At 44.7% G+C, this 18,305-nt stretch overlaps 1 protein-coding gene across 1 annotated transcript; it reads right to left on the reverse strand.

Annotated features, from left to right (window-relative positions):
• Positions 1 to 6,580: 6,580 nt before the first annotated feature.
• Positions 6,581 to 13,660, reverse strand: nop9 (NOP9 nucleolar protein; the record flags this gene model as incomplete). The annotated part of the gene is made up of 11 exons (XM_080010479.1): positions 6,581 to 6,776; positions 7,468 to 7,573; positions 7,668 to 7,880; positions 8,031 to 8,150; positions 9,192 to 9,332; positions 9,410 to 9,608; positions 10,283 to 10,424; positions 10,603 to 10,710; positions 11,193 to 11,378; positions 12,272 to 12,508; positions 13,381 to 13,660. 11 exons carry the CDS (start codon positions 13,658 to 13,660, stop codon positions 6,622 to 6,624), a joined length of 1,887 nt encoding a protein of 628 aa, XP_079866605.1. The 3' UTR covers positions 6,581 to 6,621.
• Positions 13,661 to 18,305: the final 4,645 nt, after the last annotated feature.

The raw sequence follows: 18,305 nt of genomic DNA on the forward strand, positions 1-18,305 counted from the left end.
CTTGTGTAGCAGCGATAAAGTTTGCAGCAATGCGGATCACTCGAGGGTCAAAAAGCCACGGGGAAACGAGGCGTTCCGTCTGGGAGGTATCTGACGAGAGCCCTTCAGAGGATTTGTCTAAATTTTTTCTATTATGGAGAGGAACATTTTCAAATAGGCCAACGTGTCGACCACAGAACAAGTTTTTCAATAATATATGAAAAACGGTGTGAGGTCGCGCTGAAACCTTGGATAAAACCTTGATTTTTTTTTTTCCAATCTATTGATTGACAAAGCCTGGGTCAAAGTGCTGAAGCAAATAATTGGACAGAAAAATATAGATATTCACCTTGATTTCCAGCATTCACCATAGACTGAAAGGGGAAGTATCGTTTAAGTATTCAAGGTAGCACAAGTGAAAAGCTTAAGAGCTTTAACCAGAGGGAGGCCGAGGCTGCTGATGCCACACTGCCCCCCGATGGCCTAATAATGCACAAAGGGCGCGTAGAAGCACTATGAACATTAAAAACCTCAAACCCTCTACATCCCTGTTCATATGAGGCCAGCTTTGAGGTTATCCAAATGATCTCGGGCTCCCTCAGAAACCGTGGCTCTGTTTTTCTAAATTTTACCAGAGGATAAAAATAATCTTTAATCCTTGTGTTTTGAACCCACATATTGCCTCACATTACCAAAAAAAAAAAAAAATCCCAAAACTTTAAAAGAGGGCGGATTCATAAGAATGACAGAAAATTGTTTTTTTTTATAAGAGCTGTCGAAAAAAATAAAAAATAAACCACATCTCAACAAACCTATTTATTCAGAAAACAAGTGTTCAAATTCAATTAAAAACTTATTTCTGGCGGGCATTTCCAGGTTAATACTTTGTACCAAATGTAATGGTTCATCCAAATGTAATCCATTGTCTCCTAAGCCTTTCTTTCCTTTAACAGGCGTCTTTTATTATTATTGTTTCTTTTTGACACCTGTCTCTTGCGTCTTTGTCTTGGCAACTGATGCTCCTATCAGCTGAGAGCCACGCTATAGAATGAAAAGAAATCTTGTAAAATCAATCTTTAATTATCCTTTTTATCTTTGACTTAGAATTTCTCCAGCTGTGGTGAGAGAATGAAAACGCAAATTGGCTCTGGGGGGAAATAAGACATTTCACAAAACAATCTGGCAACAATCGGGCAGAGGCAGGGCAGCCATGCTGTGGATTTTAAATTAAACAATGGGGAGAGTCTCTGCTCGCAGATTAATTCCCTGTTATTTACAATACTACATTTCTGAATAAATTGGGAGTATATGGAGGCAAACAAAAGGGCTAAGAAACTTCGCCCTCCCTGTAATCAGCCGAAGAGCGGCTTTTAATCCTTTGCAGTGTCTAGCACTGGAGCTGTCCATGGTGATGATCCACAGGAGCCACCTGGGTGCACGGCCAACAACATGGCCGTGCAGGGAGCATTTTTGGGGAAAGGATGAAAATCAGATTAACAACCTTGTTACGGTCAACTGGGATGTCCCTCTCAATGGACAGCAGCATAAAATCTGAGTGTGTTCTATCGTTCTATCGTATGGACACCTCAGAGGGCACTACACAATGTTTTCGCTGTCGTAGGGGCGCTCTAGAGGGCACTTTATAATTTTTTTCTATCATAGGGGCAACCTGGAGGGCACTTTACACCATTTTCTCTATCGTAGGGGCAGGACACTTTACAAGATTCGCTCTCCATCATAGGGGCACTCTAGATGTCACTTTACTCCTGCCACCCCGGGTGAGCTATTGCAAGGCGGCACACCGAGGGCCCATTTATAAGCGCTGGGGACCGGGCCCGACCATGAAGATGAACTGTTGGCATGATGCCTTCCAGCGCTGCCGTCACGTGGTTCACGTCTCGATTCTTCGGTACGGAGGTTCCTTTAATCAGGTGATTGGAGGAGATGGCTCAGCTCAAAGAGTTAAGCCGCTGGAAGCCGACGAAGTCAGGATTCGATGCCAAGCGAGCCTTTGAAAGGGGGTGACCCCCCGGGGGCGCTTTTAAATGCGGGGTGTAGTTGCATCTCTCCAATAAAGGTAAACTCTGGGGTGTTTCAAAACTCCGGCCGCGCAGGGTTTTTCTCCGGGAAAACTCCCCCCCAGCCTCATCGTTCCCCGGAGCGGGCACCAGCCCCACCCGGACCCGCCGCAGCAGGGTTTCGATTGATCCCGTTCTCCGGGGCCCTTTTAAAACGCGTCACAGGGGCTGCCGACTTTCGGGCGCTCACTCAGCTTTGAACACCGGGCTCCCCAAGCCCGAAGTCCTCAGTTCCTGTCAGCTTATCTTTTTTGAGCCGATGAGTCTCACGGAGCTTTTCAATCTCCTCCAATCATTTGATCAAAGGAGCGGGAATCTGGACTTGAACCTGTGGCAGCGGCGTCTGAAAACGCTGCGCCGCCAAGTCGCCTTCACGCTCGGCCGCGGCCCTGGGGGTCCCGCCTCTCAAAATCTCACTCGGCACTAAACCTGGAATCCCTCTGAAGCCGCTCATCTCTTTGTGACCCCAAGTCTCGTCCGATCAGTAGATTTTTTTGAGGAACAATGGTGTCGACTCGAAGGGAAAAATCAGGACTTGAACCTGTGAGAACGGGTTTTAACCAGTGAAAATCAGAAGAAGGTCACCGCACACGCACGCATGTCCTTGAAGGCGCTTTTTCTTTTTTTTTTTTTCCTTCTTGTATCAACCGTAGGGGCATCTAGAGGGCACTTCATATTTAATTTAGTGAGGAGTCGTGCAAAAGGGCACTTTAAAGGGGGAACTTTCAAATGTGATCTCTATTGCAGGGGCACTTTAGGGGCCAGGGATCTGACAATAATAAAGAATGTGGCGGAGTTAAGTTTCCATTTTGAATTCTATATTTTGACATTTTCTGAAAAATAAAATACACACACACAACTAATAACCACTTATATTGTGTAGCTCTCCCTCATGCCACCAAAACAGCTGTGACCCGTGGAGGCATGGGCTCCACAAGACCTCTGAAGGTGTCCTGTGGTGTCTGGCACCAAGACGTGAGCAGCAGATCCTTTAAGTCCTGGAAGTTGTGAGGTGGGGCCCCCATGGATCAGGCTTGTTGTTCACGCACATCCCACAGATGCTCCATCAGATCGGACCCTAACCCCGCCCATCCACATGACGTAGAAGAAAAGGTGATTCATCAGACCGGGACACCTTCTTCCATTGCTCCATGGTCCAGTTCTGATGCTCACGTGTCCATTGTACGAGCTTCTGGGTGGTGGACAGGGGTCAACATGGACCCTCTGACTGGTCTGCAGCTACACAGCCCCATACACAGCAAGCTGTGATGCACTGTGTGTTCTGACACCTTTCTATCATGGCACATTAACTTTTTCACCATTTCATGCTACAGTAGCTCTTCTGTGGGAGCCGACAGGACGGGTTAGAACAGGGGTGCCCACATTTTTTCGGCTTGGGAGCTACTTTTAACATGACCAGGTCAAAATGCTAAAATATATGTATTTACAATATATGTTGGCGTACCTTGCATCACTGCATGAACTCTTACATCCCAATACAATTAAAAACATCTTTGGTCACTACCTTACTCTGATGACTTGACTGAATGGAGGCGGCCGGGGTTGCATAGTCCGGACAGTAGCTGCTGGTAGCCAGCCTCAAGCAGGCTTCCAAAAGATCATCAGTCATGGTGGAACTTAATAATCTTCATGCGGGTAAAGGCTGACTCGCATAAATAAGTAGAGCCAAAAAATGCACTCAAGGAGGCAGCACATTTCCTCATGTTTGGGTACTTTTCCTCTCTGAGTAAGTTCCAAAACTGTCCATGAGCCCTGGGCTTCAGCTGAATGTAAACCTGTAGTGTTAACATCTCATCCTCCACCGTAGACCAGTTCAGGTGGAACAGTGTTGGAGTGAATCAACCTCAATATCTTCCCTAAATGGGCGATGGGCTCGAGTAAAGCAAAGTCTGACAGACTCAATCTGCTCTGTGTAGCGCTCACTGTCAAGTTGCGCACACGCCTTCCCTTGGGTCCCCAGCTCTGCCGTGAGGTTTTGAAAGTTCCCCAAATCATGGCGCCGCAGCTTTGAGGACAGAAGTTGCCTGAACTGAACTGATCATGTTGACCACGGTTATTTTCTTTTCCTTGCAGCTCAAAATTTAGCTCATTCAACATGTTGGTCAGCTCGGTTAAAAAAAATATATATATATATATTTATAGGGTTTTTTTTTTGAATGGTGCGCGATCTACCGGTCGCTCGCGATTGATGTATTGAGCACCCGTTGGTTAGACTTCGCTCCACTTGCGCATCAATGAGCCTTGGGCGTCCATGACCCTGTCAGCAGTTCACCGGTTGTCCTTCCTTGGAGCACTTTCGGTAGGTACTAACCACTGCATACAGGGAACAGCCCACGACACCTGTGGTTTTGGAGATGCTCTGACCCAGTCGTCTAGCCATCACAATGTGGCTCTTGTCAAAGTGGCTCAGATCCTTACGCTTGACCATTTTTCCTGCTTCCAACACAACCTCAAGAACATGCCTGCTTCAAGTCATCTTTGAAGAAATGGGGCTCGGCAGACAGCGCGGTCTGTGTGAATGTGGCGAGCCAGAGCAGACTGCCGAACACATAACCACCACCTGTCCTCTGGACAAACCACCGTCAGAGACCGGCCTCTTCCAGGTGGGACCAGAGATGAGGGCGTGGCTGCACAACACCGAGTTGGACATCTGACCATTGCCATTGGAACGAGATGAGCACTGTTATTCTCTACACCCGTCAGTGGTTTTAATGTTGTGAGTGATGTGGTGTCATATATCCACCCAGTTAAATGGCCACGAGCCGCCACTGGATTCTATGAATGCAGGTTTAATAAAAAGTCTCTTGTTCCTGTTGGCATCGGGTGGCGAAACAAATCCTATAAAAACAAATGACGATTGTAAAAGCATCATAATAATAAAATTAATTTAAAATACAGAAGTAGAAGAATATACAAATAAAATGGGAAGTGGGTGGGGGGGGGGTCTGATCCTTGTTTAGAGAGTAAGTAGCATGGTGTTTATTTCCTTATTTGGCAAAATAAATGCTATATAATGCAGCTTTACGGGGGAGCAGCCAAAATCCTCTAGATGCTTATATTGCTGCTGTTCAGCTTCTGTACTCCACACACTCAACTCAAGGTGGAAAGGACGGAGTTTCCTCCTCTGCGGTTTAACAACCCAGACATTATTTTAATTTTTTACGGGGATGTGTAAAATTCAGGCCGCGCTGTTCTCCTGAAACAGAATTGAGTTGATGAAAGTCAGAGACAAGTACACACGTATCTCATAGATCCCTCAATATCCAGTGATTTTTTTATAACACTAGAACACATAAAAATAATTTAGTCGTTACATTTCTGCTCCATTAGACTTTATAGGGAGCCCATGTTTCAGCTTTTATGTATTGCCCTCCCAAAAAGAACAAATAAAATAAATGTGTCATATGCCCACTAACGTACATGTACTCCTCACTTAACGACCGTGTTCCGCGCATAGGACCAGGTCGTTAAGTGAATTGGTCGATAGGCGAGGACCCGTGTTATTTCACGGTAAAGGGGCGTGGCTAGTATATGTAGTATATATAGTGTGTATATATAGACCACGGGAACAAGACAGACTGAGAACGGTGATGAGATTAAATCTATACAGTGTATACAGTGTGTGTGTATATAGTATATATCGGGTAGCGAATATTGACAGACAGTGGGAAGGAGACTGAAGGGTGATGCAATGAGATGTATACAGTGTATATAGTATGTACAGTATATAAAGTGCTATTTCACGGTGGCGTGGCAATTGCGAACGCTAGTGAATACTGACAGACTGTGGGAACGAGACAGAACGGTGATGAGGCGACATGTATACAGTGTATATAGTACATAGTGTATAAAAGGGTGATGGGCGATGAGGTGCTTGACGCTTAAAGGGTCGTTAAGTGAGGAGTAGTTTAGAGTGAACCAGGTGGAGCGGCCTCGTTCTTTTGCGGCATTTATTGCCCGTCCACACAGGCTGACAGGGGCAGAAAGGTGCGCAGGTAATGAACAAATAAAAAATGAAAACAAATAATGATCAATTGAAATATGAAGAATTAACTATTATCATAACTTTAAATACCCGGTGAGCATATTTGATGACATTTAATTTGTCATGTCAAATGAGCGCTTAGAATATTTATTGAAGGCCTAATTTTTTCCCCTCGTCTTTAAAGCGAATGTTTTCTCATGGAGACGATTTCTCTGCGCCCCACTGGGGGGCCCCCCGCAGTTTGAATACCACTGATGTAATGGTACAAGGAGGGAAAAACCAGCTCAAAGTCCTTGTAATACAAAATATTAACAAATATGTGTTCAGGGTTAATTTCATAACGATTAACACAAGATCACACACCATGTCCACGGCGGACCTTGAATTACAAAATCGACTTCCTGTTAAGTGGATTGCGTCCTTCTCCTATAAGCAGAATCAAATACACAACAGAAGCATTTTATGGTTCATATTTTTACAAAAAAAAAAAAAAAAAAAAAAAAAAAAAGGACTTATTTATTGATTTCAAAACATTTCCTCGTGAGAAGAAGCAAGAGGTCACTCCAGAATGTCGTGGAACAGCTTCCTCTTCTTGGCCTCGCCGCTCTGGATCTCCTGCCATCGCGCTCGCCTTGAGGTGAAGTGCGACAGAGCGAACTTGTTCCAAACATGGCGAGCGAACTGGTCCGACCTGAGGCGGGCTTCACTAGGCACTGGAACACAGAGCGGGTGGGAGGTACGGAAAATAAATAAATTAAAAAAAAGCTAAAAATGGCACAATGCCTTTTTATTTTCTCATACCAAAACTGAAATTTCTCTTCAAATGCTTTAATTTTTTATTGATGCACTTTGCTCAAGATGGCCGTTTAAAAGATCAGACTGCTCAAACAAATGCATTCCGCGAAACTGCCCGCAAAATGGAAATTCAAACCCGCTGCTGTTTCATTGAAATTAAAACACACAATAAACCACAACAGAAATATCACTTCATGTGCAGGGTTTTTTTTGCAAACTTTTAGCATTTAAAAACAAAGATGTGGACTGTTCAGGAATGAATCCCCAGAGAATAGTATAGCACTATTACCATTATAGGATAGTACTATTATCATAATATAGTAGTATTATTATTATTATTATTATTATTAGGCTCATTGAATTTAAACTAAAAATCACTTCCTTCTATTCCTCCTCTTACATTGGGCGGGGCCCGCTCTCAGTGACCAATCCAGGCATTATATATATATATATATATATATATATATATATATATATATATATATATATATATATATATATATATATATATATATATATATCATCTTCATAATTCATGAAACAAACTTATATAACTCTTCATAAATGATTTGGCGCCAACAATGATAGTACAGTAGTACCGTATGTTACCTAGCTCCTGTGCGATGCTCTCTCGGTGGCTGACCGAGGCGCTGTTCCACGTGGCTTCCAGCAGCCGACTGCCCAACCTGGAGCAGGCGATCTGGACCAACTGGCCCTGGAGGAAGGGACGGGACAAGACGTCAAAAACTCTCCGGAACCCGCCGGACCACGTGGCTCCTAAACCAGGACCCCCCTTGCTTGAGTCGTACCTCCAGCCTCCTGAGGATCTTGCCTCGGCTCTTGTCGCTGGCGGTGGTGACGAGCGCCTGCAGCACGTGGCTGCCCGCGGCGTCGGTGGCCAGCGTGAGGAGGTCGGCCGGGGTGAGGGAGCGGAGGCTGTTCATCAGCAGGGAGCGCTCCTTGAAGCCCGACAGAGCTTGGACCAGACGGGAGCCGTGGTAGCAGATAGAGGACAGAGGGACCTGAGAGGACGAAACAGGAAAATACAATGTATGAATGGGTGAATGTGAGGCATGTACTGTAAAAACACTTTGAGTAGTCGCAAGACTACTCAAGAGATTAGGAAAGTGCTTTATAAAATGCAGTCCTTTAGCCATTTATCCATCTCTTACCTCTGTCTGCACGGCGCCCTCTGCTGTCTCGGTCTGGTAGTACACTTCGTAGGTGAGCAGGGACATGAAGAGGGGGAGGCAGGAGACGTGCCTGGTGCCGGGATTAGCGCAGTGGAATGCCTGAGGAAGGAAGATATAAGCTGCTTTCACACATGCACTGTAACCCTGAAATTATCCGGACATTACCCGGAGGAGCTGTATATGTGAACACAAATGTCCGAATCATTTGACCCGGACTTTACCCAGCCAGCACCCTGGTACAAAGTTCGGGTAATGTCCGATTGAGCGGTATGTGTGAACAGAGCAGGCGAGTGTCTGGATCATTCAGCGATCGTATTGATGACGTCTCTATCCTGCACCAGTTATTTACCTTCACGCGGATATTCATGCACGGAGCGAAAGAGAGAGAAAGATCTGTGTTGAGTTTTGTGGGGAAAAAAAAAATCAAACTAAGAAAATCCAAAATGGATTAAAATCACCATCACGGTGTCATCTGTTCTAGCAGATGAGCTTACTCATCAGCACACACAATTTACATGACCGCCTTGACCGTTCTCAAGATGATTTTGCCATATTTTGTATTTGTAATTGTAAATTCCATTTGAAAGAGGCAGAAAGGCCATTGCTTTAGGATGAAAGCGTGAAAAGAACTAAAAACTATGCAAAATGAACAAAATATGCAAAAGGAAGTATGGATGTGCTACTTCGGACCATTAGCATAAAAAAAAGGAAAGTAAAAAATAAATGCCAAATATAGGCAACAAATTAGGTGAAAAATACAACACAAAACTTGTCAAATATTTAAAATATACAGAATATACAAATGCAACGCTATGCAAGTAAATGGACTTAAACTTAATTTGGCAAATGTAAGGGTCCTTTCAAGTGCCAATTTTACCCATGACCCGTGTGGACATTCAATTCTTCCTGAGCTCATCTCAATAGTGCTTCTCGGGTAAAAAAGGAAAAGTGAAAATAAATCCTGCGGTGTTTGGAGGAAGGGACGGAGGTCCACGGCAGCGTGCTTTTCAGCGTTTCCACTGTTCTAGTGCCATTGTTAACAGTACAAGGCACTTTATGGCGTTTACAACCCCCCCGGAGCGACGTAACTAGGAATTTGCACCGGTCGATTAAAACCTTTGATTTACAGGAAACACTCACAGCGAGGAGCTGCTGCATCATCTCCACCTGCTTCTCCCCGCTCTGGGCGCAGCTGTCGGCCATCTGGACGATCACGCCCATGTGCCCCGCCGCAAGGATGGCTTCCAGGCCCTTGATCAGCTCGTCAAACAGCCTCGGGAACTGCGGCGGAAGGAGAGGAAGTTGATGGAAGGAGCGGCGACGTTGGCACCGCCCACGGGGGAGACTACGAGACCCACCGTCTTTAGCTTAGCCGCCGCCGCCGCCGCCACCAGCCTCTGGACGGGGAAGTTGGCGACGGGGTGGAGGGCGAGGTCCACCAGGTGACCCCTGAGGTGGCTCCTGTAGACGTCCCGCAGGAGAGCCTTGGGCGAGAGCTGCAGGACGACCTCGACGAGGCGGCTGGAAGCCTGGTCCTTCAGGAAGACCAGGAGAGGACTGCGGAGGGACACCAGTCAAACCACCGCACATGTTGGCCGCTATTTGTCCGAAATTCTCCCCCTCCCCCCCAGTTAAAAAACGTTTTAGAAAATCTAACAACACTACAGAAGGACATTAGGATCATCGGGCGTATTGAGCTTCTTCATAATATTCAGACACAACACGTATGGACGCAGTTCGTAAAGTTGGAGAGACTTTTAGCTTTTGATGGCGACGCCCGTAGGTTCTTGCCGCAGGTTGAGGTCCTGAGGTCAGCGTTTTCAAAAAGCTTCCTTTTACTTCCTCCGCACGGAAAAAAAAAAACCCTGGGTTTTTAAACAATCTCCAGCCTGGAAGGTGTTTTCCAAAAGCTTTGTTCCAGTGAGCTGAAACGCGGTTTCCATGTGGACGGGCGGCCAAAACGCGGAGGAAATACTGTCTTCTTGACCGTACACGAACAATAACTTTGTGCATCTGCTAAGTATGCCAAAGCGGCCATTATCACGTCATTGAAACATCAATTTCAAATTTGAAGACTTGTCAAGTACACTTTTTTTTCCTTTTTTTCTTTCAATCCCCAAAGTAGAAGCTGATCGGCCGAAGTAACAGAAACCAAACTGAGAATCCTCAAAAGTCTGTTCCCCCGGCGCGTCCTGCTTTCAGACAGCTTCGGCGCGGCTCCCCTCCCTCACCTGGTTCCGGGGGCGGCGCTGCGGGTGCTCAGATACTCCACCACGCCTTTCAGGAGCTTGTTGCAAAGCTTGGGCCTTTTCCGGTGACACACGGTCAGCATGGACTGGAAGACGGCGCTGGCCACCGTGTCGGTTATGCTCACTGCGAGAACGACGACGGAAAAGGGGACGTCACGAGGGGCAGAAGAATCAGGTGAACGTAGTAGTGTTCGTTTTTGTTTTTTCTGATCTGAGCGACCGAGGGAAAAAAAACAAAAAAAAACACACATTCGGCCGCGCCGAGCTTGGCTTTTTTTAAGTTATGAATTCCGTTGACTCACCATTGACGATGCTCATCAGGGAGTCGGTGAGACTCCTCAGTTCGTACCAAAAGGACGTGGGGGCCTCGTAGTCTGTCAGCTGAGGAGCAGCGTTTCGGTCCTTGGAGGCTAGAGGAAGTGAGGAAGGTAAAATAGGTTACATCGCTCCGAATAACTCTGCATGTCGAATTTATAGCCGGCGTGAACAGGGTCATTTCTAATTCACGGTAAATTGTCAAGAGTTGCATTTTAACAACAATTTCATGATCCTATTGTCTTTTTTTTCATCTTAATCCATTACCGTAAAATAAGTACAGTATCAGTCATAAAATGCATCGACATTATGAGGAACAGCCAACATTGGAAAGTAAAAATTTGGATTAACGGTTCATTTTCCACCACCCAACCGATGGAGACGTGCATAAATGTACATTCCATTTGTTGCAATATTTCAAATGAGTGAGACTGTACTGTGACGAAGGGCTACATCAATAAACTTGACGACTTCCCAATACAACCGTGATCAGCGGCAATGTTTGCGATCGGGCGGCCACGTCATATTTGCGACTGCTCGCGCCGAACATGCATGCGCGATTGTTGGCGGCCCCCACCTGGGCGTGTGTCGGCGCGGGGCGGCCCCACGCAGCCCGCCAGCACCTGCAGGAGCGTGCGGACGATGTGCGAGCCGTGCGTGTGCTTGACGAACTCGGCGGCGTTCTCCCTGACGACACGACTCAGCGACAGCACCTGGGCCTCCAGGGCGCTCTCCTCGCCGCTCTCTTCCTCCCCCGCGGACTCTGAGGTGAACGACAGACAATTTTACAACACCACCACACCCCCCACCCCCCCCCGCCATTCCTCTGGGAAGGCTTTCCACCACATTCTGCAACGTGGTAGCAGTGATTCCAGACGGCAGGGCTCTCAGTCAGACAGGAGAGCATCAGCCAGGTCAGGCACTGATGTCGGGCGATGGGGCGCGTGGCTCGCAGTCGGCGTTACGGTTCATCCCAAAAGGTGTTGAGCGGGGTTCTGGTGTGGGCTCAGTCCTTCCACAGCAGAGTGAGTCAAACATTTCTTTATGGACCTCGCTTAGTGCACAGGGTCACGTCCAAACAGAAAGGGGCCCTCAAAGTGGGAAGCGCACAGTTCTCTAGAACGTTATTGTACGCGGTAGCCTCCCTTCACTGGAATTACGAGGCCAAACTGCACAGTTGGTGCTACGCATTCGGGCAGGTAGTCCTGGCGTCCGCCAAACCCAGATTCCTCCGTCGGACATCGAATGGCGAAGTGTTCATCGCTCCAGAGCCTAATGGCAGCGTGCTTTACACCAGTTCCGGTTGACGCTTCGCATTGCGCATGGTGATCTTAGGCTTGTTTGCGGCTGCTAGGCCACAGGAACCAAGTTCATGAAGCTCACGACAAACAGTTCTTGTGTGCAAGGCTGCAATGGCTGAGGTAGCCAAGCCCATTCATTAAAAAGGCTGCCCACATACTTTTGATTATCCATCCGTCTTTTTCTTTGCAAATTCAAAAAGAGGTTGTATGACGTTCACAGCAACATAATCAGATTCCTCTCTCCATTTTTCTCCAGTGTTTACTTGGTTAAAAAAAAAACAAAAAAAAAACAAAAAAAAAAAAAACCCAAAAACAAACAAACAAAAAAAAATAACAACTGAAAGTGCAGCTCTACCTTCGCAGCGGGACATCTGTCTGAGCGCGCTCTCCACCACGTGTCCTCCGCATCGGTCGCAGGAGACTGTCTGGAGCTCCAGCGCCGCCTCCCCGCCCAGTTCGGCGAGCAGCGCCCCCACCTGCGCGGGTTCCGCCAACGGCAGGAGGCGCTGCAGCGTGATGCTCCCCGTGCAGTCCATGGCCACCAGCCGCGCCTTCCCCTTCACCTCGGCAAGTACGTTCTCCACGAAAATCACTGCCGAGGGGGGCGACGACGACGACATTAGAAGAGGAAAATAAGGGTTAATAAAGGCAATGAGGGGGGGGGGGGGAGAGGTAAAAATAGGATATCGTGAGTTACAATAAACCACTTCAATTAAGTCATTTTCATTTTTTAGGGGTATAAAAAATAAGTTTAAAAACACAGGGCATATCTTTGTTCAGCCGATGCAGTGATACACAACGTGACTTCAAAGTAAGGAAGTGAGATTTTTTTTTCCCCCAAAACCCTTTTCCCATCTAGGAAGAGGTAAGCCATCAAAAACCACATCGGATTCTGGGGATTGGTATATGCGGGACCAAAACGTAAGTATTTAAAAAATAAAAAAAATGAAAAAAGTATATATCTAGACACTGTTTCATACTTTTCAAACTAAAAATGACATTTGTCATTTTTCTATTCTCAATTTTGTGAAAAATAAACAGGCTGCCAAGTGTTTAATGAGAGATGCTTATGCTTTTTGATGAGGAGTAATAATAATAATAATAATAATAATAAATAAAAATAACAAATATAAGGCAATCAAATAGTAACAATAAAACCAATGCAAACTGCAATTAATAAAAATAGCCCAATATAATACTATACTCATTTCAGATTTGGGTCTTAAGACTTTAGAACGATCTTGGTTATTTTTTTAACATTTTTTTATGCCAAAAGAGTCTATATCATTCCTCAGCAAATGATTTCCCTAAGGTAAATCTATTTCAAGTTTGAATAAAATATGCACAACTGTCCAGTGATCCAGAAGGAAGTCACTGGAAGAAGGCAATAGCTACTTTCCATGTAGCTCAATGGGGATGGGACTCACTCGGACCTCCTCCAAAATCTCTTTTTCTTCAACCCACCTCTCTCTTCGTCCTCCTTGAACCCCTGGCTCAGTCTGTCTCCCACTCTCCTAAAATATCCCACACTCAGGGCGTCGAGGCGAGCCTTTCCGCCGCCTCCTCCTTCCTGTTCACCAGGGTTCTTCCTCCCCCTCTCATGGGTTCCATCTCCGCCGTGCTCTTCTTCGCGGTTCTTCCTTTTCTTCTCTGCAACGGCACCATCTCCACCGCCGCCGGGATGAGTCCTCTTCCCTCCCCCCTTCTTATCGTTGGGTTTCTTCTTCAACACTTTTTGCTGCATATCTCACACCTGCAGAGGTAGGAGTAACTGTTGAAGGGCCATGGTGGGAAAAAAAAAAAAAAGATTTAACTGCAGAGAATCAACAAGAGGAAAACAAATAAATGGGAACTGTCCAGACAGACAGACAGATAGACAGATAGACAGATGGACAGATGGACAGATGGACAGATGGACAGATGGACTCAACCAAATGATAAACAACAAACAGAAGCCCTGTTTTCCCACCTGGGGGGGACATGAACTGTCTGGTGAGCCTGAACAACCATACTCTCACAGGCGACCCAAGCTGCCAGAGCGGACGACATGCGCAGCTGATCCAGACTTCTGCGCTCTGAGCAAAACCCGGCTTGGTTGTAATATCGCAACCAGTGTGATTGATGTTCCCGGCGTATTTTTTTTAATGTCAAAGACACTTTTAAATGTAACAAAATCAAACTGGACACATGTTTAGAATGTCTAGCCTTAAATGTAGTATCGTCCCCCAAGATGAATTTTAACGTTGTGAAATAATATAATAAAATAAAATGAGACGTTGTGTGATGGTGGATTAAACAGGAGTATAATCCACCATCACACGACGTCTCATTTTATCATAGTTTGGATGAATTGCTTAAACTGTTAAATTGACGCTCTGAATCTCTCTTTAGACTTTTAACATAAATTGGTTAGACAAAAGATGCAAACAAAAGTTGAAAATTATAACGTCAAAATACTATTTTTCGACAGATGGTAAAGGGTCCAACAAGAATTACTCGAATGGGTTAAACCATGATTGACTTGATAGTCACAAACAGACCCGAACGAGTTACACGGACGTATATCTTAATAACGGGCCTTTCTGACCATAACATGACCCTGATTGTCAGAAAACTAACAAAACAGCGTCTACCAATGTTTATGAATGAACATAGACCAGGTAATGCAGTCATTCCCAAAAATAAAATGCATAATTTGAAAGCTAACTAAATAATATTGACTGGAATGACTTTGATGAAAACACTCAAAGAACTGATCGAGAAATATACTAAAATCTTTAAATGCATGCGACGAAGAGTCTCTTTACCCTGGCTGAATAATGATATTCACCAGTTAATGGAAAAAAAAAAGATTGTGCACTGAAAAAGGCGCTGTCCATTAAAATGAATACGGACCTCCTTATCTTTAAGGGACTGAGAAATAGGGCAGTTAGGGAACTGCGCAAGGCAAAAACCACATATTTTACACAACGGATTGTGGAATCTGAAGGAAATAGCACCTCTCTTTGGAAACACCCGAATAGTCTTACTAAACTTAAGCCCAGTCAACGAAATTCAATAACAGAGCTGGAAGTTAATGGAGTGAATAGCACTGACAGTATAGAAATTGCAAATGCATTTAATAATTACTTCAATCAATCAGTGGAGGAGCTTGCTGAAAATTTTGAACCAGTAAAACTATCACAGGTTAATACGACAGACTCATCGCAGTCTTTCTATATTAAGAAGGTTGACCAAAACAAAGTAGGTAAAATTATCAACCAATTTAGTAACTCAAAGGCAAAGTATCTGTTTGGGCTGGATACTGCGCTCATCAACTACACGGCTCCAACCAGGCCAAACCTATAACGCATTTGATGACCCTCTCCATCAGAACTGGTGAATTCCCACAAAGCTGGAAAACAGCGGTCATGACGCCAATTTTTAAGGCTGGAGCAGCAGACCACGCAGGCAACTAACTATAGACCAATTTCTATTCTACCCGTTCTCCCAAAGATCTTGGAAAAAAATTATTGCAGAACAACTGGTCGATCACCTTGAAAGCAATGAACTAATTTATCATAAACAATTTAGATTTAGGCCAGGGTACTCAACGGAAACAGCCAACTGCTATTTCACTGAAAACACCAAGAGCTCATTAGGCAAGGGTAATGTAGTGGGAGCGGTGTTAATAGACCTTAAAAAGGCTTTTGACACTGTGAACCGTAAAGTACTTGTGAACAAACTTAGCACCTTTAACTTTTCTGAGCAAGCAACCGGCTGGTTTGCATGATACCTCGAATGTAGAGAGCAACGCTTTAAAACCAATGCGGAACATTCGATCCCCCGACGATCCAGAATGGGCATTCAACAAGGGTCGATCTTGGGGCCTCTGCTCTTTAGCTTATACGTGAATGATTTACCAACATGCTGTAAAAGAGCTGGTTGTCAAATGTACGCTGATGACACAATCGTTAATGTATCGGCTAAAACTCCTTGTGTAGAAGCAGAGATATTAACAAATGAAATGGAGGGTGTGCCCCAATGGCTCAAAAACAATCATCTAACCTCGAATCTTAAAAAGACTCTGTCAATGTGTTTTTCCATGAGAAGGAAAACAAAAGATAAGCTTACAATTAAAATAGATCAAGAGGAAATACAGGAAGTCAGTGATTTTAAATTCCTGTGTCATTTTGGACTCCAAACTCAAATTTGATAAACAGGTTAAAAAGCTATGCAAGACCGTAAAGACAAATCTGAACTGTTTTAGAATGATAAGACATGACATACCTCTCAAGGCAGCTCAACTGTTCATGCATGCCATGATATCTTCACCGCTATCCTATTGTGTTGCTGTATGGAGCCAGGCTTCACAGTCGACTGTCAAACCATTTCATTACGATACAATGATACGGCACAATGATACGGCACAATGATACGGCACAATGATACGATGAAAATAATGGATCAAAAACAAATGAAATGGCACCACTGTATAATTCTGAAAAAGTACAATTTTCTCAGTTGTGACAGCTTTATCAAGTTCTCTTTTATTAAATTGATTTTTAAATGTGTGGACAATCTCGCCCCAGGTGTACTTTGTCCATATGTGACAAAAACAAACACCAATAGAATCGCCACTAGGGGACCAGCAAATAACAACTGCCGGGTGGCACAGCGCAAAACCATTTGCGGACAGTCGTCTTTTTCAGTAGAAGGGATACATTTTTGGAATGCCCTAGCAACTGAAATAAAAACACAAACTGATCTGAAAATGTTTAATGAAAAGGTGAAACACTGACTGAAACAAAACCAAACCTGCGATCATTGATCATTGATCACATACACAACACATGTAAATGATTGTAATGTGATGTAATTATTGTACGATCATGTAAAGAATGCCACTTCTTAGTATGAACTTATTTTAACTTACGTACCTAACACTTAACCTACACAGCCTCATACACAGAAAGCTGTGATGCACTTTGTGTTCTGACACCTTTCTGTCAGAGCAGCATTAACTTTTTCACCAATTTGTGCTACAGTTGCTCTTCTGTGGGATCGAACCAGACAGGCTAGACTTCACTCCCCATATGCATCAATGGGCCTTGGGCGCCCATGACCCTGTTACCGGTTGTCCTTCCTTGGACCACTTTTTGTACGTAGTAACCACTGCATCCCAGGAACGCCCCACAAGACCTGCTGTTTTGGAGATGCTCTGACCCAGTCGTCGAGCATCACAATTTGGTCCCTGTCAAAGTGGCTCAGATCCTTACGCTTGACCATTTTTCCTGCTTCCAACACATCAACTTCAAAAACTGACTGTTCACTTGCGGCCTGATACATCCCACCCCTTGACAGGTGCCATTGGAACGAGATGATTGATGACATTCACTTCACCCTTCATGACACCACCTATACTATTTTATTGTAAATTTAAATCAGGATCTGCACCGATCAGGATAAAAAAAAAAACAAGGTACAGCAACTCACTTTGTGCAATAGTATAGACTGTCATTATATAAGGGCATAAAGAACTTTTACTTTCAATACTTTTAGTACATTTCGAGGCACGCATGGAACTTGGGATTTCCATGGTAATGTATGGGCTAGCATGCAATAACACGGGCACAAACGATACTTTAGTACGAGGTCAGTAATCATTGAATTTTGCGAAGCATACGCGAACGGGAAAATGCGTCATTATTATTATTATTATTAGTAGTAGTATTATTATTATTATTATCGTGTGGTGGTAATAAACCAATTTAAAAAAATTATAATCATTTCAACTCACGTGTTGAATCTTCTCCGTCCGGGGTCTGTGTGCCGTCGTCGCGTAATGATGACGTACTTAGTGGGTTCGTCTCAATCGTGACGCAGCGACGAGATCTCGATGGCTGCGTCTCAATGGTCTCTCCTTCCTTAATTGATATGTAATTGATTATATTGAGATCTATATTATTGTGATTATATGTATATATAACGTACATATTATATTTATTTAATACATTTTTATTTACTTTTTATATATGTGCAGCCGAGGGTCGCTGCACCAAGTTAGGGCTCAGATCGGTGGCTCGGGTGCCACGGATGGAAGGAAGGATGAATGGATTGAAGGAAGGATGATGGAAGGAAGGATGGATGGATGGATGTAAGGAAGGAAGGAAGGGTGGAAGAAAGGAAGGATGGATGGATGGATGGATGGGTGGGTGGATGGATGGATGGGTGGATGGGTGGATGGATAGGTGGACTGGAGGAAGGATGGAAGGATGGAAGGATAGATGGATTAATGGAAGGATGGGTGGAAGGATGGACGGATGTATGGGTGGGTGGATGGATGGATGGGTGGGTGGATGGATGGATGGATGGATGGGTGGGTGGATGGATGGATGGGTGGATGGGTG

This window comes from Zeus faber (assembly GCF_960531495.2).
Source record: "Zeus faber genome assembly, chromosome: 12".
In the NCBI taxonomy this organism is placed as follows: domain Eukaryota; kingdom Metazoa; phylum Chordata; class Actinopteri; order Zeiformes; family Zeidae; genus Zeus; species Zeus faber.